General features: G+C 52.8%; 1 protein-coding gene across 2 annotated transcripts in view; it reads right to left on the reverse strand.

Annotated features, from left to right (window-relative positions):
* Positions 1 to 22,632, reverse strand: part of ITPK1 (inositol-tetrakisphosphate 1-kinase) — a 179,510-nt gene that overhangs the window by 66,859 nt on the left and 90,019 nt on the right. Inside the window, exon 4 of one of the 2 annotated variants that reach the window (XM_054447431.2) lies at positions 6,589 to 6,714. In XM_054447431.2, the coding sequence (XP_054303406.1) occupies positions 6,589 to 6,714 (126 nt within the window). Of the gene's footprint in view, positions 1 to 5,110; positions 5,136 to 6,588; positions 6,715 to 22,632 lie in introns of those variants that run through there. The other variant, XM_054447433.2, reaches the window with a different exon arrangement.

The following is a 22,632-nucleotide window of genomic DNA, read 5'->3' on the forward strand; positions in this document are numbered from 1 at the left end:
AAGCCCCTCCGAGCTATGATCCTGACCTTGCCACCTTCCACCTGACCCTGGGCAAATGACTTAACTTCCCTGGGCCGCAGTTGTCTCCCCCTGAAAAATGGGGAAATAATTCCATTATCTCAGGGACTGAGATGAGGACCAAAGACATAAGAGATGAGAACGGCCCGTGGCAGAATGGGCCACGTGGTACATACTTGGCAAATAGGGAGCCCTCCCATGGCTCCCTGGTGACAACACAAACCCCTTCCCGGGGCCCATGGTTCTTACTCTGACCCCACCGGTCAGCAGGAACAAAGGCAAAGCCGACACAAGCCCACTTAGATTCTACGGTGTTATTTATCCTCTGATAGGCTTAGATGTTATCTTCCAAGTCGGATTTGAACACCTAGAACGACAAAAACCTTTGTTTCTTCTACTTCCTCTCCATCCCTGTGCTGGCGACTGCTCAACAAACATCAGGGGCTGACAGGGTTTGATTCAATGCAGCTGTGAAATCACATTTGGGGCAAACGTGAGCCACGGCCTTGGGTAGTCCTTTGGAGGCAGACGCGACAGCTCTGAAGGTCTTCTGTGCCATCCTGCACCTTCCCTATGCGGTAAGAAAGGGGACCGAGGCCCAGGTGGGCCAGCAGGTGAAGGGTGGGGCCAGGAACAGCACTTGAGTCCCTCTGACCCCCACCTGGCCCTGCCTTTTAGGCATTTCCTCTGCCCTAGCACAGAATGCATCTCCCATTTGGGGACACTTTCACAATCACTGCCTCACTGACTCCAATTAGGACTGAGCACTCTCAAGTCAGCTGGGGCCACAGATAAGGCTGACAGAGTAGTCCTACTGTCACTGTAATAATAATATTGACATAAGCCACAGTGACTGACGGTTCACTAGGCGCCAGGCCTGTACTGAGTGGCTCGTACGCGTCATCACACCCCAGGCACTCACAGTAAGCGTGGCTGACTGACCCTTACACACACGTGCAGCACTCACACCATGCCAGGCACTACGGGAATCGCAGGTTTTAATTAAACAATAACCCTACAAGGTATTTTAATTGTTTTTAAGAAGAAAAAGGGACTATGCAGTATTGGGTTCCCTTGCCTGTAGGGAGGTCCAGTGAGACGGATGAGTCCGTGTCACCACAGGGCAGACACTGAGAGCCAGCATAAGCCTCACTGCCGTGATGGCTGTCATTTCAGGCTGCAAAGCTGTAGCTAACCCTCCGTGACCACGTGGTACAAGCCAAGCTAAGCCTGTGCTGGGTGAGGGGAGCTGTCTATCCCTGCGGCGAAGCCTGGCCTCGCTTGGCGGACTAGCAGGGAGGGCCCCAAACGTCACCCCTTCCCACCAGCTCCCAGCCCCACTCACTTCCTGTCCCCTCAGGAGGGTGGTGGGGTCGGGGAGGCACTATTGAAGGCTAAACATAGTTTCCTTCCAGGGACAACACAAGAAGAACCAGTGTGGCCAAGTGTGCATTCTCTTTGGGCATCCTTCGGGGCAGGAGCTTCCTTCCCAGATCCACTTTAGATGATTACACACTGAGAGGAGCCAGGAGGTGAGTGCAACTTTGTCCTGTGTAGGCTGGGCAAGGCTCAAGCTGCTCAGAGGCCAGCCTTCATGGCAGCGGAGGGAGGAGACACTCAGGACCACATGCAGGGGCACCTGGGGCTGAGGATGGGCACAACACTGAGCCTGGGGCCATGAGCTCCTTCTTCACCTTGGAACCACCTGGGCTCCAAGGAGTAAACAGTGTCCTCAGCTGCTCAGAGTTCATCTTGCACTGGCAATCTCCCCTTCGAAACAGGGCCTCTCTCTTGCCAATTATATCTGATCATATCGCCGCCATCCCCGCCCCACCCTCCCTGCAGGATAGAGTCCAAGCTGCACAGCCTGGCATGAAAAAGCCCTGAAGCTCCAGCCTTGCTGCTCCCTCTCCAACCTCACTGACACCTGGAGACATCACCGCACATGCCCATCAGGCAGCGCCATCTGCCTCATTAACCCTCCTGGCCTCCTCCCTCCCTGCTCCAAGCAGCCCAGCAGAGCCACGTCCTCCCTCTGCAAGGCCATCAGGGCACCCCATGAAAGGCTGCCCCAGCACATGACCAGCACTGGGCATGCGCTGCCACCCAAACACTTAGGCACTGCAGGCGGCAATGGGAACACCAGCTGCTGGGAGCAGACACAACCCTGCCCCAGTGAAGGGGCAGACAACAGCCACTGATAAAGAATTACGAACTTCTGAAGGGCATGAAGGAAAAGTGCAAAGTTGGCAGGGCCTGGGACGAGAGATGTGACGGAACAGCTTGTGCAAAGGTGCTGAGATGGACACACATCAGAGCCTGAGCAGCTGCTGAGGGGGGCCAGGGAAGGAGCGGGTGGGGCAGATCACCGAGGCCCCATGGGTCAAGCTGGCAATCATGGCCTTCAGTGTCACAGCAATAAGAAAGCATGGGATGTTTTAAGCCAAGCTGTGCTGTGATCAGACCTGTGTTTTTCCTAACTCATCACTTTAGGGGCCGTGAGGTCAGTTCTGGGTCTGCCCGCTGGCCTCCCCTCCTGGCCAGGAGCTCGTGGGCGGGGCTCACGGCAGTGCTGCCGCAGAGGACACTCTCCTTGCAGTCTGTGTGCAGACTGGGAATTCAGGGGACATCTGAGGGACAATTACCGTCCTTCCAGCTGATAAAGACAGGGAAAGGGCAGCAGTTGAGACTGAAACTTCCTTCTTAGTTCTAAGCTTATTCAGGGAGAACCCCAGGAAGGTCCCCTGAGGCAGCCCCACATGGCCCATGGATCACAATCGCAGCACCCCTTCAGGGGCAACTCCAGGGCTAGAAGGGGCAGCAGAAGAGGACGGTGGGCCCCTCCCTTCCCACCCCGCGCCCACACCTGTCAGGTGGCTCTGGGCGCCACAGCGAGGAGAAGGCTCGTGTTGCCCCCCTGGGAAAGCCACTCACCAGGCCAGGAGGCCCCTAGTGTCCCCGAGCCTGGGGCAGGGACCCTCTCGGCACGATGGCCCCACTTGCCCACGTGGGCAGGCCCTGGGGGCCCCTGCCTGGGTCTGCACACTGAGAACCAAACCTCAGGCAGAGCCTCGGAGGCATCAGGCTGCTGGTTCCATATGAACCTTGGAGCAGAAAAACAACTGAATCATCCCAATTGAGTCTCCAAGCCAAGCCATTTAGAAGCCAATCAAAAACACACAAAAAAACAAACGAAAACAAAATATCCAAAACCCTGGGGCAGTGATGAAGGTTCTGTGACAAGCAGCTTTAATGTTCTGCAGTAAGCCTCTGGCCCACACCCTCCACCCGCCCACCAGGGCAGCCGGAAGCAGGCACGGCCTCCTGGCTCTGGGAATTTCTTCCCTCCCTGGGGACCAGAGCTTTCACAAAGGCAGCCCAGTGCAGTGCTCTGGGGCCCTGAGGAACATCTCAGAAATTCATTCTTCTCCACCCACACAGCCCCAAACCACTTCCTCCTCCCTCCAAGGACCTGAGTATGGCCTGTGGAGAAGGCCCTTCAAGCTGAGCCCCTGCTGGGGCAAAGCATCTTGCCTCAGTTTCCCTGCTCACAACAAAATGGGAGGACCCCAGCTCTGGGTGCTGCTTCCCTGCCTCTGCCTATAGCATCCCTATCCCTCCCAGTCCTCAAACCACACTCATGCCTCCTTGTTAATGTCTAGAGAATAAAATTTAAAACAAAAATCTGAAAACAAAGGGCACGACTGAGGTCAAGTGTCCGCCTCCCTGGGTCTATGCGGTCTGGCTCTGAACTTGCATCTTATGGCAGAGGGAGGGGGACGATCAACGCTGACAGCCCGGTGACCGGTGGTAGAAGGAAGCCTCTTCCCCAGCCCCCATCCCAGTGCCTCTCAGTCATTCTCTGTGCCAACCCCGCCTGCCTCCTCTCTCCTGGGGCCTCTGGAAAGTGCAGCCCCGCACCTTTTTCCCCAAAGGATTGTTCTCCTCACAAAAGAGGAAACTTCCCACCTTATCAGATATCCGGCCTCTTACTGAAGCACAGACGGTGATGAAAATTTATCCCAGAAATACCGGTGCTGGGAGGTTATGGTGAGGTCACAGCAACCATCCCCCAAGACCCAGCCAAGACCCTGCCTGGGAAACGCACCTGTGGCTACCTGACAGCCTTAAGCCACAAGGCCCCACGCTGCCCTCCACACATGCTCCCTGTTAATATTCTTTTCTGCCCAGAAAAGGAACACAGCGGGCACTCTCATTCACTGTTGGGACATCACCTGCCTGGGCTGTGGGCTCTGTGTGTGTCTGGGGAGTGGGCAAGAGGGATAAGAGCTTGGGAGCAGATGTTCCAGAACTCCGGGCCCAGGCTAGCCGGGAGCTGTGGCCCTCTCTCTAGGAAGAGCAACCGTGTGGGTGTGATGAAGTGGCACTCAGCTACAATGGGCACTTTACACTCACAAGCGTTTACTCCTCCCAGCAACCTGCCCACCCATGGAGGAAGGAACTGAGGCTGTGGGGAGGCATGCGGCTCCTAAGTTTTGGAGCAAGGATCTGCCTTGAAGACAGTTTGACTCCCATGTCCTCCACCTCATCCATCTCTGGAGAGGCCACACGGCAGGTGAAGAGAGCAAGCTAGCGCAGGCTCAAATCCCACCTGGACCACTTTCTAGTTGTCCTGCACCTGCTTCCTCATCCACAGGACGGGAATTATCGAACCTTACAGCTCATGGGAGCAAGTGGGTCAACCGCCATGAAGCGCTTTCGAGCAGGGCCTGGTAAGCGGTAACTGCTCTGCAGTGCTTTCTGAGGTAACGGTAATCAGGCATCTGGAAGGCCACCGTACCCCAGATGGACTCAGCAAGAGATGCGCCATCCCTGCCCCAAAGGTCTGCGTGGCAGCCCAGGCATAGCTGTGCTCCTCCAGAGAATGAGCCCCAAGGGCACCACAGGCACATGAACTGGGCACTCGGGGGCCTTCCGAAGGAGACGGGGGTGAGGCAGGAGCAAATGGCTCAGGGGAGAGGAAAGTCGCTGTATGACTTGGGATCAGCTGGGACCACACCCCAGGACAGTTGTGTAGGCTGGAGGCAGAGAGGAACAGAAGAGCAAGCCCTCAGGATGAGCAGTGGCTCACCTGAGAAAGTCAAGACTGACCCCCGGCTCTGCTGGGTCCCTGTGGACAAGCTGCACGTGCTTCCACGCCTCCACTTCCTGCTTATCAGCAAGGCTGGTGAGTCTGCACTGAGGGCTGTGGGGATCAAATGTAACACATGGGTGAGCGCTGATCAGCCCAGCCCTGGCACAGGGCAGGGGCTCAGGAAGCAGCACACCACCAGGGCACACGTCTCCTCTGTCTTGTTCCCCTCGAACCCCAGCACGCTCCTCCCAACATGGTCTGAGCTTTTCTTATTCCTAGCACCCATTTTACAAATAAGGAAACTGAGGCTCCATGAGGTCACAGAGGAGCCCGACCATGTTTTTCCCACAGTCTCCAGTCCGATGAAGGAGACCATGTTCAGCAAGTGGAATGGACTTGGGGCCACTGGCGGGGCAGACACCCTGGAGGGCACAACGTGGGACATGCCCTGCCCCCGAGCAGGGGAGGCCAGGAGCAGGCTGCATCTGTGTCTGAGACCACTTCCTGGTGGGAAGCAGGAATGTGCAGCAGGGAGCTGGCCAAGGAACGGGGTGAGAGCCCCAGGGAAGCAAGGGGGGCCAAGGCGGCTGACCCCGAACACACAGGGAGAGAACAGTGTCGGCAGGACGGCAGCACCGGGTGACTAGGAGGCGGGTGAGATTCCCTTTGTCCTGATGAAGAAAAGCAGGGCACCAAATCTGCGCCTGTCACACTAGAAACCCCAACTCAGGCATCCCCATCCTACCAGGCACGCCTGAAAACAGCTACCATCTTGACTGCATTTTCACTGACAATACAACTTTGTTTTTCATGACCTCTGAGCTGCTTTCTAGAGGACAGAATCATGTTCTTGTCCACAACAGAAAGAACACAGGACAAGTCAGTGGCCAGCATGAGAACCCCAAGGCGGTGGGCAGGTCACTGTGCGATCAGGACCTGGGAGGCCGCTGGGGAAGTGGTGTGGGGAGAGGGAAGCAGCCAAGGGACTTGGCAAGATACCTCAGGCTGTGCTCAAAGGTGAGCACCCAGGTCAAAGTAATGGGCAGAGGCAGGGTTCTCCACCAAGGCAGGACTCAGTTCAAAGGCCCTTGGGGGTCCCCTTTACCAAGTGCAGCAAAAGGGTTCCATCCCTTGTGCCTACCTGAGCCAGGGGAAAGGGCTGCGCATGCCTGTGCTGAGGACGTGGAGGCCACACTGGGACTCAGCAATGCCTCATCAGTAAACCGTGTCTACACAGCCAGGGGGTGGAGATGGCTCAACCATGCCCTGGTTCAGTCCCCATGCTATACCCGAGGACACTGAGGCCACACAGAAGTACCTGCCCACGAGCCCATGTCTTGCCAGTGGCAGAGCCATTTCTCCAGACTATACCTCCAGAGAGCTGCTACCGCCCTAAACACACACACAGCCATTCCAGGGCCTCCCCTCCTTCTCCTGAAAATGCCACAGCCAAGGGCTGCATGGTCCTCACTCACCTGGAACCTGTGCACCAGCTCCAGGGACTGGCTATCATTCTGGTCGGCTTCAAGGATGACGTCGGTCAGCTTGTGGATGATGACGTCCAGGGGGCCCTGCTCCTCGATCGGCCGGCTAAGGTTCAGCTGCGAGGCAGGGAACACAGACAAAAGCAACAACTTCAGCACCTGAGTCCACTGCCCCCATCCTCTTGTCCACCCTGGGGCATATCACCAGAGGACCCTCGAGCCTCCCTTGATACTGTCAAGGCGACAGTATCAACAGGCCAGGCAAGTGATGCTGAGAAATGGCTTTACAGAGAAATGCTTTTCTGAACACATCCCATCCGCCCAAGCACCTAGGAAAACTAGGGCTCCAAGGGGTTATGTAAATGACTAACATCACACAGCCAGATCAGAACTTAGCTCTAAGTGGATACTGCTTCTGCTAACCTATAAAAAGTCTTAGCAAAGCTGTGGTCCTCAGGAATCTAGAAACTGCTGCTTTGAGCGACCAGCCCCTTGCACTTCACACTGAAATCTGGGCTCAGCAGGAAAAGCGAAGGCGCACAGGGCTGCCTGCAATCTGTTCCATACTGCTCCCCTGCTATGCCAGGGAAGGTGTTTATTTTTGCAAGTGCCTGAGGTTGGGAAGATCAGGCCCCAAGGGAGCCAGAGCCTCTGGCCAACAGACAGTCAGTGTCACCTGACCCCAAGACAGGAGCACCTGCCAAAAGCCGGGGCAGCCTGACACCCACTTCCTGACCCGCCACATGTCTCCCTCCCGGCACGCAGCCACCACCACCTGCAAGGCCAGTGCCTCAGAGGCAGCGGCGCCAGCCCGGCACCTGGCTGACCCCCAGTTTGGCCTTAGCAGAGGCCAGAGAAGGCCACAAGCCCCACCCCTGCTGTCATCCCCACCCCCAAGTGGGTTTCCCTCCAGGATTCAAGGCTGACTGTTTTAAAAATGTTACTAAAGACATCATAATGATAACTACAAATGGTCACTGGCAGTGGGCACCACGCTCAAAGCTTGCGTGCATTTCTTTCATTGCATTTAACAACCAGTATGAGAAGTGATTTTACGAATGAGTAATGTGGAGGACAGAGACTTTTTAAACCTGCCTAGGGTCTCACAGCAGGAAGGCGGTGAAGCGGGGGCACAAACTCAGATCTAAGGCTGCGCTTCTCACTCCATTCCCCGCTGCCTGACCCCGCAACCCCGCTCCCCATGCCTGCTCTGTACCCTAGGCAGCTGTCCTCTCAGGCCACAATCACCTGGCTGCGTTGTCCTCTGGCCAAGTCGGGCCAACTGGAGGCACAGCAGAAGATGGGCAAGAAGGAGAAAGGGAGGGAATGTATTTGCGGCATCCTCACGCCCCCACCCCCTGCCATATTTCTGGCAACAGTCACAGCCCCCATGGAGCAGCACAGCCCCTCTCTCAACACCACCGCCTCCCCTATGGCTCCAGGTACATTTTTGGTCCCCTAGTCCCCTCAGGCCTAGGGGTGGTGACAGCTCTCAGGGCTTGTTAGCACGGGGGAACTTTGTCCTGTGCTGGCTCTCGGGCCTGCCCACACCCTGTGATGGTCCCCTTACTAAACTCTTCTCCGTTGCACCCCTGGAACACAGCAGCTCTCATCTGCTGGTGTCTTTAACTCCTCTTTCTTACTGTTTGCCAAGAAAGATGTTAGGGGATTTCCCCTATATAGAAAAAAAAAATATCCTTTAGACTTCACAATAAGAAACTACTAAGGAATGCTGTTCCCTCCCCATGGTGACAGGCCTGTGTACAAAACAACACAAAATAAAACCAAAACCAGGCCAGCTGAGAAGCTGCCCATCTCTGGGGCTCTTGGGTGAAGAAGGGGAAGGGAAAGACACTTCCCAGTATCTCCTGAGACTCGGCGCCGGCTCATCCTCATGGCAAGGCCAGGGGCCAGGGAAGACGCTCCCTGCTGCAAAGACCAGGACACCAACGGCCCAGGAAGGAAAATGACCAAGCAAGGCCACGCAGGTGGAGCGGCCAGGATGGAGGCTATGCAGCAATGCCCATGTGTCAGTCTCCACGAGCAGCCCGCTGACCTGGGCTCGCCATCCCCTAGGGCCTCAGTTTCCCCTTTGATAGAAACAAGAAACTGCAAGAGCTTTGCTGGCTCTCTTCACAAATTCCAAATTACACTCCACCTAACACCTCTTCCCAGAAAAAGCAGACTCTGAAGGAAGGTAGAGAGGCCATGGGCAGAGAACACTGGGCTCTCAGACAGAGCCAAACACCAACCCATTTCCACTACAGCCTGTGGCTTCAGTGGAACAGGCACCACAAATGAGAGGCCAAGACAGCTACGAGCGTAGGGGGAGCCGGGCCACAGGAGCGATGCATCCGGGCCCACAGAACCCCCATGCCCACCAGCACCCACATCTCCAGACAGCCCTCCAGGTTTCCCTGCCTGGGAGAAACTGTGGGGTTCCCTTGGCGCTGGAGAAGGAGGTGAGCAGAAGGGACGCCCCTGGCGTCCTCGCCTGGCATCAGCCTGAGGCCCGTAGACCTGACAACCGCAGCTGTTTGGAAAATAAGCTCTCCGCATCCCCGGCGCTCCACTGAAGGTAAACAGCTGAGCTCTGGAAACGGGCCACACTCCTTTGTGTATTTTCCAAGCATTTTCATGCCAGTAAAACCCTCTTGTGAGAACAGCAGCTTGGGACACACATCAGGCCTGGGTTGCTCTCGGGTGTGGCCGCCTCTCACTGTGGCATCTGTGCTGGGTACCAGCAGGGCTGCTGGCAGCTCTAGTGGCTCTTCCTCAGGTGCCTGACATGCCACAACCGCCCTGAAGGGGTCTGTCCCCTGAACACACTGCAAGCAGGCTGCGGTCTCCCTCCACTAGCTAGAAAAGAGATGGGTCCTTGGGTGCGGCCCCCACAGGAGAAAGGGCCCAGCTTCTGAGACTGGGGAGGCCACGGAGAAAAGGACACTGTGCAGGGGGATGCCCAAGGGGGAAGGACACCACAGAGGCGGGTCTCCCAGATGCCATGGGGACAGGAACTCATTTCAAGGTTGTCATTCTGCTTTTCTGACGACACTCTGCCCCCAGAAAAGAGAACATTCCCAGGGACTTCTTGTTCTCCTCAAAGGACGGGGTCTGGTTTGTCCCTCCCAGCAGGAGCAAGGGTGTCTCAATGAAAGGCTGCCCGCCGGGGCCTGAGGTCTGTGGGCACTCCATTTCCAAGTCACGCCATCTCTCAGGGCCCATGCTGGATCCTGCTCTGTGCGGCGCTTGGAGTTCAGAACTCAGAGAAAACAAGGGGCCACTGTTTCCCTCAGGGACGAAGGCAGAGACTTACTAGAGGTGGGGGCAGGGCTGGGAGACGGGACAAAGGCCTGCAAACCCCAGTGGCCCCAGAGTCCTCTTTGACTTCCAAAATGATTAACCCAATCGTACCCAGCCTGGTAACCAAGCTGAGCTAGGCCCTGACACTATCCCTGTCTCTCCCAGGATCTGGAACTGGGGAGGGGTGGCCCAGGCAGACAGGCCTAGAAACCCATCTCCAATCCACTGCTTCTGAACAAGAGCAGGTCACTGAGCTGTGCGGTACCTCAGTTTCCCCAGTCATAAAATGAGGATGCTACTCACCCTTCCCTGCACCTCACAGGATTGTTATGAGTCCCAGAACAAAAGTTCAATCCTCTTTCACGTTTCTCAACTCACCTCAGCCCAAACAGGAAGAATTAGTGCCTCCCTTGTGTTGCCCACAGCCCCAGAACCCTTTGCACGTCGCTCCAGGATTGCACCATAACCCCAGTTATGATGCTGATTCTTTAATCCACTGTCTCCTGCTCCTGCGCTGGGGGCTGCTCTTCCTCCATGGTATCATATAATCTTTCTGACCCAATTCCTCAATTTCTCAGTAACTGGTTTCCAATTACTCAGGTAACGGGGAGGGCTGTGTGGCCACCACCCTCTAGGAACCTCAGTTTCCTTGTCTTTAAAGCAAGAAGCCTCGCGATCCCAGCACTAGCACCCAGCTCTTGCACACTTGCTCGGTGCCAGGCTCTACTCCAAGCACTTCACATGCACTGAGTTGCTCAATTCTCACAATGGTCTGAGATGGGGACTCATGAGAGGCACAGGGTGGTTAAATAACATGTCACAGTCTCACAACTTCACACCCACTCTTAGCAGTACCTAGCCAGTGACACTCAATAAATGTCAGCTATTGTATTTCCCTATACTTACTATTCTTATTATCACTGACCAGTGGAAACTTCCCAAAAGTTTTGTCCCAACCAAGCTTGAGACAAAATGGCCCCCATAAAGGGTGAGAGGGCTGAAGTCTGACTTATTCCTCTGCCCTCTCCATGGATCTGAGAATCTGGGACAGAAATGCCATTGCCAAAGTTCAAAGGCCTCACCAAGCAGAAGCAGGTCTCTCCAGAAGGGAAAGTCAGATCTGGGAACCTCATGGACACACTTCAAAAAGGATGTTGGGGCCGGACATAGTGGCTCGTGCCTGTAATCCCAGCACTTTGGGAGGCCAGGTGGGCCGATAACTTGAGGTCAGGAGTTTGAGACCAGCCTGGCCAACATGGTGAAACCCTGTCTCTACCAAACAATACAAAAATTAGCCAGGTGTGGTGGCGTGCACCTGTAGTCCCAGCTACTTGGGAGGTGGGAGAATTGCTTGAACCCGGGAGGCGGAGGTTGCAGTGAGCCAAGATGACGCCGCTGCACTCCAGCTTGGGCAACAGAATGAGACCCTGTCTCAAAAAAAAAAAAAAAAAAAAAAAAAGAGAAAAAGAAAAAGAAAAAGAAACAAGCTTGGCCTCAGAGGACTCCATGCCAGTGGTGTGTTTTCAATGGGTTTGATTCCAAAGGAAGACTGGAGAAGAAGAGATGGAAGCTTTTCCCTGGCAAGAACAACTCTCACTCTCAAAGGAGCTCCAGAGATGTCAAGAGCTAGAGGTCATTTGGGGCTGCCACCAAGACCAGCAGGCTGGGACAAGGACGGTACTGGTCACCCTAGCAGCCTCTGCCCCAGGCTTGGGAGGGAAGCTGTTGAAAATGCTCTCTGACCCAATTCCCTGATTTCTGAGTAACTGGTTTCCAATTACTCGGATAATGGGAAGAAACAGCAAACTAGTGAAGGCATAAGAGTGGGTAAATTTTCTCCCTAGAAGATAAAGGGTCAAGACAACTAAATGGCCTGAGGATGGTGCTACCTTGCAGAGCCAAAGTTCTGGGAATTTACGAGCTGACGTTAGACCCAGAAAAGTTACACCCATTCAGCAAGCACAGCTCCTTAAGAATAGGACTGACCCTGAGTTCTCAGGATGGGCCAGTCCTGTTCTGCGTTCTCAACATTGGGTGTTGGAGGGCCAGGTCCAAGAGCAGGCGAAGGATAGGCACACCCACTCCCAGGATGCTGGCCTAAGGAAATGATCAACAGGTGAAGGCCACTTCTGGCCTAGGGAGAGTCACTGACAACATATTGACAAGAGAAAAGACACAGAGTACACGTGAGAAAACGGGGTGCTGGCTAATGCTGGGCATGCTACCACAACGGGCTAGTCAAGAGCCACTGAGACGGTGTGGCTGGGCACAGTGGAGCACACTTGTAATCCCAGCTACTCATGAAGCTGAGGTGGCAGGATCATTTGAGCCCAGGAGTTTGAATCCACCCTGGCCAACATGGCAAGACCACATCTTTTTTTTTTTTTTTTTTTTTTTTTGAGACAGTCTCGGTCTACCATTGAGGCTGGAGTACAGTGGCATGCTCTCCACTCAGTGCAACCTCTGCCTCCCAGGTCCAAGTGATTCTCCTGCCTAGCTTCCCAAGTAGCTGGGATTACAAGCGTGCACCACCACACCCAGCTAATTTTTGTATTTTTAGTAGAGATGGGTTTCACTACTCATCTCTACCAGATGTTGGCCAGGCTGGTCTTGAACTCCTAAACTCAAGTGATTCACCCGCCTCAGCCTCCCAAAGTGCTGGGATTACAGGCGTGAGCCACTGTGCCTGGCCATATCTCTTAAAAAACAACAACAACAACAAAAAACAAAAACAAACAAAAAAGCAGTCACTGAGATGACAATGAAGAGGTATTGATAGAGATAAGGGTAGGTGCTTGAATTACAACCACATGAACCAACATTTACTTTGGAAAAGGCTGATAAGAAAACCCAGAATATGAAAATAAAAGGACTGTGGGTATAGCAGCCCCTTTTCTGTTTTTGCTTGTTTGTTTGTTTGTTTTGTAGAGATGTGCTGGGTTTCACCATGCTTGGCCAGGCTATTCTCGAACTCCTGATCTCACGTGATCTGCCCGCCTTGGCTTCCCAAAATGCTGGGATTACAGGTGTGAGCCACCGCACCCGACCTATCAGCCCTTTTCTGGACACAAGGCAGGACTGCACTTCCTGATTCCCTGGTAAATGGGTGATCATGTGACTCGTTCTGGCCAATGAGCTGTGAGTGAAAATAGAACATGCCGTTTCCTCGGCAGAGCATGTAACTGCAGGAGTGAGGTCTCCAGAGCCCTCTCTCCCCTCTGGTGCAGGACCAGCGACCTTCCAGATGGGGCTGCTCAGTTGTAGATCTCTGAGTGAATAAGATGGACAGAGCCCCCAGCTGGCCCTGTGGACATGTGGCATGAGTGCAGGATAACCCACGGTTTTCAGCTAAGATTCTGAGGCTGTTGGTTAATACAGCACAACCAAATCTGTCCTCATAAAATAGCCGGTCCCCCTACCCCAAGCTTTTCTTTTTCATTTGTTGAAACAAAGGAAGGATGGAAGGGAAGGAAAAGGGAAGGGGAGAAAAGCAGATTAAGGCAAACAGGCCCCGACAGGTAACTGCAAGGTTGAGAACAGGATTTAGTTATGATTTTTTTCACATTGTAGTTTAGTATTTGGATGAGAGAGGAATGGGGATTTATCCTGTAAGGGGAAGATAACTTGTCAGAGCCCTTAGGAGCAGAAGGCAGGAGCCTTGATAGAGCCACATCACGGACATGGCTATTCCCCAGCATCCTAGGAAAGCTCACCCCTAGCAGTCCCCTCAATCTGCCAGATGAGTCCCTCGATCCCATGCGTCTTGGCCAAGGGGCTGCTTCATCTGTGTTACTGTTCACAGTGGCACCTGAGAGGCCAGAGTCAGAGCTGATAGGAGCTAACCCCTCCCCTCTGTTGCCAGGCACCAGTCTAGTCCTGTCCTGGGGGGAAAGTACGAATCACAGGCTGGCAGAAAAAGAAAAAAAGGGGGCATAAAAGGGCTGGCAGGTCTCGACCCACAAGGTGGGGAGTCAGAGGCCACATAACAAAGCCTGACTGCACTGTGTGTGTGTTGCGGGGATCGTGGAGAGGATCCCACACATAAACCTCCTGTTGCCAAGCCTGGAGGAAGGAACGCGCAGAATCCTCTTGCCCAAAGCACTCCTCCATGGCTGGCCAATGCTCTTCTTCCCAAGCCACCTCAAGCACAGAGGTGCTCCCTCCCCAGGCGGAAGGATGCCCAGGGGTCAGAGGGCAGGGGCTGAGCCTCCAGCTGCACAGCCTGGGGAAGGGCACATCCCTCCCCTCCCCAAGCCTGCTTCCTCGCCTGTGGAGTGAGGGTAAAGAAATATCCTTCCTATAGTTGCGATGAGCACACAGCTAGGGCCAGCCATCGATTACCTCCCTCTGTGACTAGAGCTGACCATGCTGCACAGGTGTCAGCAAATAGGACTTTCTTCCTCACATGAGGCTGGATGTTCTCTGGCCTCAGCGGAGGCCTTTCTGGCCTTCTTTGGCTTTCCACCAGCATGATTCTGATAATCACCTCCACCAGAACTACTGGGACCCTTATCATATTCCAGGTGCTGCACTGAGCAAATGACAGACCTAATCTCCTTCGCACATAATCTCCATGTCCTTAGGAGGCAGAGGCCACTGTCGCTATTTTACACATGAAGCAAGGAAGTCAAGAGGCAAAACAACCAAACTGAGGCTGTATAACCAGCAAATCTCCCCCAACACCCCCAGGTCCCTGTGGCTCCGGGACACAGGCTCCTGAGCCTTCTGCCTTCATCAGGAAGCAGAGTGGGCCGACAACACAGCTGGCTAGACGTCCTTTCCTGACGTGCAGGGATTGAGGCTGGGGGGAGCTATCATGTGGTCCGAGATACAATCTGAGGGGGCCAGAGGCAGCGAAGCACCCACAAGCACGGCGTCAACAACCCAGACTTGCCCCAGTTCCAGGAGAACAGGACAATTCTGAAATCCTAGCTGGCAGGCTCAAGTTTTCAACCACAACGCCATCTCCTGAGAGCCACCTGGGCCACGAAGCGAGAGCCTGTCCAGGGCTGAAATCAGGGTCTTTTCATCCTGCCGGCCACCGACACAGCACACCACTGCCAGCTTTGCAGAGTTCTCCAAGCTGAAGGGCCTGGCACTGGCACCCCAACCGGGAAATCAAGAGCAGGAATGGAGGCTGTGGGGGCAAGCAGGCAGTGGTAAGGCCTGCCTAGCACCGCCCACGTTGCTGTCTTTCTACTTTAGTTGTGGTTTTGCCAGGCAGAAAATCTTGACTTTTCTGTAATTCAAATGTATAAATATTTTCATCTTTTGATCTTTGCTCCCTAGACTGTTTTTTAAATCAGCCCACGGTTTTCTCAACTATTTTTACATTTTAAGTTTTTATCATTAAATCTTAAATCCACCGGGAGTTGTTTCAGTGGAAGACTGAGGTGTGCATCTGTGTACATTTTCCTCCGGATGGGTACTCAAGTGTCTCAACAACATTTACTTACCCATCTTTTACCCACTGTTTTCAAATGCCAATATTTTCATAATTCTCACATTTTTTGGACTCTCCATTAATTTGTCTTTCACCAATATCACAATGATTTGGTTTGGTTTTCTTTTTTTCCACATTGTTTTAATTACAATAGCTTCATGATATAGTTTAATACCAATAAGAGCTAAGTCCTCCCTCTTTCACAATTTTCCTGACCAGTCATGCTCATTTATTTTTCCTACACATCCTTAAGAACAGGACTTGGAGCTGGGTGTGGTGGCTCATGCCTGTAATCCCAGCATGGGATTGTTGGAAGGTTGAGGCAGGTGGATCGCCTGAGTCCAGGAGTTTGAGACCAGCCTGGATGACAGAGTGAGACCCCATCTCTAAAAAAATACAAAAATTAGCCGGGCTGGTGGTGCACACCACGCCCACGCCTGTCATCCCAGCTACTCAGGAGGTTGAGGCAGGACGATGGTTTAAGCACAGATTGCACCACTGCACTGCAGCCTGGGTGACAGAGTGAGGCCCTGTCTTAAAAAAAAGAAAAAAAGAATAGGACTTGGACGGAGAATTAGTTATATTTATGTATCAATTTAAGGAAAACCCATGGTTTGATCATGAATCCTCTTAGCCAGGAACACCACATATTATATTTGCAGCTTATATCACAAATGGCTAATCTCTCTCAAATATATTAAGATCCTACAAACTGATTTTTTTAAAAAGACAACCTAACACAATAGAAAACATGAACAAAAGATATGTTTGAATGTAAGTACAGAAAATTAACTACAAAAGGCTCCCAACATATAAATATTAGAAAATACTCAACCTCATTCATACAACAAATGCAAATTACAACTACAGTACGATAACCATTTTTTATGTACCAGATTGGTGAAAGTCAGAGAGACGGATAACACACTGTATCGGCCAGGGCTGGGGGGATGCAAATTCAACCGTCTCAACGGCAGCAATTGGTAATATCTGTCACAATTTAAATGCATAACCTTTCTTGTCCAGCAGTCTCACTTCCAGGAGCTGATCTCACAGGCTGAACTCACCCACATATGCACTCACACACATTGCTGCACTGTTTGTAATCGCCAAAAATTAGTAACTAAATAAAAGTCCAACAAGAAGGGACTGAATCACTTATGAAGATCATATGGTGGAAGACCACGCTGCCACAGAAGAGAACGGGGAGTGCTTTCTGTAGTGACATGGAAAGATCTCCAAGAAGGGGCCGATCACTGAGTATAGCATGCTAGAATATGTATGGGAAGGGAAAAAAAGGGTTACACAAAATCAACATTTGCTTGTACAGTAAGTCTTCTCTGAACATTGGGGATAGGTTCTTGGAAAGTGCGGTATCAACTGAATTGTATAGCAGGTCCTTAAATAACATCAATTCCTTCAATGTCACTTTTTTATAACAGTGAGAAAAAAATTGGTTTCATTATATATTTCATTTAAAGTCACAGTCCTCAAGAACCTATCGAAGACGTTAAGTGAGATCCTACTGGATATGCACAGAGTATCTTGGGATGTGCACAAGAAACTGGTCAGAGTGGCAGCCACCACGGGGGAGAGGACCAGGGGGCTTGTGGGATCACGGTGAAAGGGAGACTTCTCATTGTGTGCTCCCAGAAATTTAAAACCAGTGAAATGTCTTATTTACTTACTGAAAGTTTGTAAATTACCAACTGAGCAGTCTCTAGGAAGAACACACGTTTGGAGTCTGAGAGTCAGACAGGCTTAGATTCAAATCCAGCCAATAACTAACAGCCATCGAGCACCTCTGTGCACCCAGCCCAACTCTATGCACTTCACATGAACTATCTCACATAATCATCTCAATGACCCCATGAGGCAGAGCCGATTATTATTCGCATTGTACAGATGGGGACACCAAGGCAACTCGCCTTCATCCACACAGCTAATGATGAAGGAGTTGGGAGGGAGCCAGGGAGGCAGACTCTGGGCTAGACAACTGGAGAACCACACTCCAAATGTTCCAACACAGGGACACGTCTACAACATGTGCACGCACGTGGACAACCGTGTACATGTGCCTCAGGACTCCTCTGCAGATCTCAGAGCCCGTGCACTAGTCACTGAGTAAGCAAGAGAGTCATCAACAGAAAACAGAAATGATTTCCGCTGCTGTCCAACTGGTGCCCCCATTCCCACCAAATGGCACACGTGACAACCTCAGTTTGACCCAGGGCCACCTGACCCAGCTGCTTTGGCTGAGAACAAGGGGCTCACTGAAAACCCCTCCCTGCTCTCAGTGCCCAAGGAATCCTGGCTCTCCTCTCTCCAACCTCTGGCCTGAGGCTTCAGTACTTTCCAAGTCACCTAGAGAGCAGTGGGAAAAAAAGGGGCTGGTCCTTGGCTTTCTGCACTGAGAGGACCTCAGTGGGAAACGCGCTGTGGGTCCATGCACCTGCTGGCTCCAGCCAGAAACCCGGAGGCTGCTCTCCCGCAGCCACACGCTCAACATGCCCTGGTTGCCTTGCACATGCACAGGAGCCACAGGACGCGTCCTGGCCAACAGAATGGGAGCAGACATAGTGAGTGCTTCCAGGCCAAGCTAGTTCAAGTGTATGATGAACGGCGTGCCTTCCCTAGACCCCATTCACGTGGCTGACAAAAAAGACTTGGATGACAGAATAACCTGATGGAGTGAACACAGATTCTTGAGTCACTGCTTGGAGAGGCCGCCGGTCTCCACTGGACTGTGACATGAGCAGGAAACCAACCCCCAGAGGTACAGGGCAGCCTGTTCTAACACCTTCGCTCAGCCTGTTGACGAGCTCTCCAGCCAGGACAATCTCTCCCCGGGCACTGCTCACTGTGTGCCTATGCCAAGGATGGCTTTGGAACTCAAGTCCCAGATACTGGAAGCAATGGAGGGGCGGAGGCAGCTGTGGGCAGACCTGGGCCTTCAGTCAGTGATCTTCAACCCCCTTGAAACACTGTTTCCTCACTGGTACAATACAGCCAATGACAGCTACCACCAGCATTCCACAAGACAGTGTTGGTGAAGCCTTAGCACCAAGCCTGGCCCAGAGCAGGCCCCCTGCAGGCACCTCCCCAAGCGGGTGTCAGCTCTCAGACCCTCCGGAACCTCATCAATCACAGTTTCCATTGGATCTCCCACCTCCAACGCCAAACAGTAACCGCCTTCAGGTTCAGCTTCGGCATTTCTAAGCCCCAGCGTCCCAGGCACGATGGTGGGGCTGTGGCTCCTCCCTCCCATTGAGAACACTTCACTGCCTCCTCACAGTGGTGCCTACTCAGGGAGAACAGAGAGGCTCAAGCTGACTGAGCTTACACAGTTGATGAGTTGCAGAGAGTTCTCCTTAGCCTGTGCCCCCTCCCTGAGGACAAGGACTATGTCCTATTCCTCCCCGTGGCCCCTGTGTGGCCTGGCACCATGCCCAGTTGTTCTAGAAACCAGCAAACATGGACTGAATTGATTTCCCAAAGCTGGAGAGATTCATGCCATTCACCTATCCATACAGTATGTATTGGGCATTTCCATACACGTTATCCCTGCTTTGCACCGAAAAAAGAGGACACGATGAGATGAAGGAACTCATGGAAGGTCACTGAGAGTAAGCAGCAGGCCCATGTTTTCTTACCACTCCCTTCCCTACAGCCAACACCTCACACTGCCCGCCCCTCACCTCCACTTGGGGCCTGGACCCTTGGGGACCCTGAGTTTAGTTGTGTCTGTGTTGGACTCTGGAGGGTATGGTGGGGGAGGTGAGAATCGTCCAGTTAAAGAATTCCATGATGTCCCAAGCAGCCCCAGGAATAAGCCACACATGCCCTGGGCCTAGCAGGGTAAGAAAAATCAAGCCGTCTCTGGGCAACAGAGCAGGCAAGGACACCCGAGCCAGCCGAACTTCAGCCCCAGGGTGCACCTTGCAGAGAGGAGACATGGGCCCCAGGAAGCCCAAAAGGCACAGAGGCTCCAGGCAGCTGTGCTTTTAGCCAAGCTGGCAGGCCACAATCTTTGAGGGCTGAAGATGCCACGGCTCTGACAACAAGCACACACAAGGCAGGAGATGAGCCACCACCCTTGATCACTGGCACGGCTTCCTGGGCATGACTCTTGTCCTCCCAAGCAGGCCATGAGCATCTTGCAGGCCCCCTCCTCTACAGCCAAGCATAGTAAGGATCAAACAGTCACAGACACTGACTCTCCCAGGCCCAAGAGAGTGGACAAGGCAAGGGTAACAAAGGAAGCCACTGACAGTCCCCAGCAGATTGTCTTCGGTGCACCACATCTGACTGTCCCAAAGCTGTGGCGAGGGATGGATTTCTATCTGAGCTCTCAGCCAGATGAATTCAAAGGCTGCTACCCCCTTCCAGACACCCAGCTACCCTGTCACTCTGCACTTCCCACAGAGGATTTCAGATCCAGGACTGAACCACCTGGATCCCAACTTCCCTCCCAGATGGTAAGCACGAAGTTAGCACGCAATGCAGGCTGCACTCCCTTCCAACTGCCAACATGGGAACTGAGGGTGTGAGAGCGGCACCCCGCATTTACACTCAGTAGAGCTGACTGGGGAATGTGCAAAAATAAAATGAGGTGACACGTCCCACTTGACAAATGCTGAAAACATCAAGAATGCAGTCACAGCCACCCTTCCTGCTTCTGCCCTTTATCCAAGATGTAAATAAAAGAGAAACCGTTACTGCTTCATGAATCACACACAAAAGCCTGTTCTTTACTCTCCTCCGGTTTTCTCAAAGCCTCAGTTTGTGTGAGTGATGCATGGGAAAGACAACAGGACTTGTTTTCTTTCATTCATTCATTCATGCACTCATTCATTGAGTAATTAAGTGAACAGAGTAATTTTGTGCCTAGCATTGCTCAAGCTCTGAAGACACGACGTGAAGATGACCACCAGGTCCCTGTCCTCAGTGTTCATACTCACACCCTAGTGTGGGAGACAGACAAGAAACAAGTAAATGAAGTGACTGCAGGCACCACCGAGAGCTGCAACATCAATGAAGTGCAGAGGGCATGACAGGAAAGGGGGCACTCATCAGAGAAGGCCTGGTACAGGCTAAACTGTGTCCCCAAAAACGGTATGTTGAAGTCCTAACCCCTAGTACCTCAGAACGTGACCTTGTTAGGAAACGGGGTCTTTGCAGATGACCTTTGTTAAGATGAGGTCATTCCAGAGCAGGTAGGTCCCTAGTCCATGATGACTGGTGCTCCTATAAAAAAGGGAAATTTAGACACAGACCCGCACAAAGGAGGAACATCGTGAGGAGATGAAGGCAGAGATGAGGGCGATACTTCTACATTCCTGGGAACGCCAAAGATGGCTGGCAATCCACCCCCAGCAGGGAGAGATGGCTGGATCAGGCCCCGCCATCTCGGAAGGAGCCCCGCTGGGGATCTCAGACTTCTCACCTCCAGAACTGGGAGGGGTGCATTTCTCCTATTTAAGCTGCCCAGTTTGTGGCCCTTTGTGACAGCAGCACTGGCTAATGAATGCAAGGCCTCTCTGAGGAAGGCCTGGGCAAGAAGAAGGCCCAGGAGAGACCTGGGGAAGAATGTTCTGAACTAAGAAGAAGGCAAGTGCAGGGGTCCCGAGCAGAGGAGGCCAGCATGGGTGCAGGGGACAGGGGACAAAGAGGTGGGGGCACGATTGGAGTCAGTGTCCTCAGAGTAGGGGAAGCTGGCAAAAGGCCATGAGTGAGGGAGTTAGATGCCTCAATCCCTTTGGAGAGACCACTGTGGAAGTTAACACAGGTGAGGCGTCAGCACCTTGCCTGGTACAGGCTGTAAGCGCTTCATACATGGCAGTTGCCATTTTTACGGCTTCATGGAAAAAGGGACTTAGGTAAGATTTTCAGAAACCACGATGCTTCGAAGACAGCAGCGGGCCAGGGGTCAGGAGCCTGGCACTGACTTGCTGTGGGACCTCGAGCCATCATTTCCATTGTCTGGAAGCTGGGGGCCTGGGCTTTAATGAGGGCCACAGACCCCCCCTAAGGCCTCCTGGTCTGGCTCCAAGAGGTGGTGGTATGAGAATAAGTGCCCATCCCCAAGAGGGATTCCAACTTCATGTCCCCAAACTTCTCCCTTCCATGCCCTGGCTTCCAGCCTGGGATGTTTATTTTTACTGACAATAAAAAACATATTTCAATGTTTGCTTTATCTCCATGTTCCCCCTAGAATGGCAACTGGCAGCCCCGGCCACAAGTGGCAAAGAATTCTCCAAGCCAAAAATATTTTCTATGCATCCTTTTTAACAATAAGGAGGGGAAACTCTGACTCAAACTCCTACAAAGCCTGCATAGATTATTATTTAAGCCCTGAAGCTGTACTCTTTCTATATTCATTGCTTTCCAATCCGAAGAGAGCATTCCTTGAGGCAGTTTTCCAAACTGGTATTTGATATAATAGTAATAAAGCAGCCAGGTGCAGTGGCTCACGCCTGTCATCCCAGGACTTTGGGAGGCTGGGGCGGGCGGGTCACTTGAGGTCAGGAGTTTCCAACCAGCCTGGGCAACACGGTGAAACCCCATCTCTACTAAAAATGCAAAAATTAGCTGGGCGTGGTGGTGCATGCCTGCAATCCCAGCTACTTGGAAGGCTGAGGCAGGAGAATCACTTGAACCCAGGAGGCGGAGGTTGCAGTGAGCCGAGATTACGCCACTGCACTCCAGGCTGGGCGACAGAGCAAGACTCCATCTCAAATAATAATAATAATAATAATAATAATAAAGCAGTAACATTCTTTTAAACATCGCATGAAAAGGGGAAGTTCAGTACTCAAAATCATTTGCAAAGACTCGGTTGCGTCAAGCTAAGCAGCAGCAGCAGCTTTCCTGCAGGACTTCTCAGATACTTTAATATGTTCACTTGCACAGAGATTTGCAGACAGGAAGAAGCTGACGCTGAAACCCATGCACACTCACTTGGGAGAATTCCAGAGAATGCTGCCAGGTCACAGAAATTTACTGAACCACATCTGACCTGCCCCACCCTCGATGGGAGGAAGTCCCCCAGGGACCATGTACACACCATGCTGGGCGGGGCAGCTTGATGCCCTTGAATATCTTCCGATTAGCCTCATCTAGAAGGCACATGTCCACCCAGCTCTCGCTGTGACCCTGGTGAGTCGCTGGGACTCATGAAGGGGCCATCGCACTCTGCAGACTGCAGCGTACTCCACAGCTCTGAGCAGCTGCTCAGGGAAGCGGGTGACAAAGGCCAGCACGGATCGGATCGTGCACCCTGCAAAGCC

The sequence above is a fragment of the Pongo pygmaeus genome, chromosome 15 (assembly GCF_028885625.2).
Source record: "Pongo pygmaeus isolate AG05252 chromosome 15, NHGRI_mPonPyg2-v2.0_pri, whole genome shotgun sequence".
NCBI classification, from domain to species: Eukaryota; Metazoa; Chordata; class Mammalia; order Primates; family Hominidae; genus Pongo; species Pongo pygmaeus.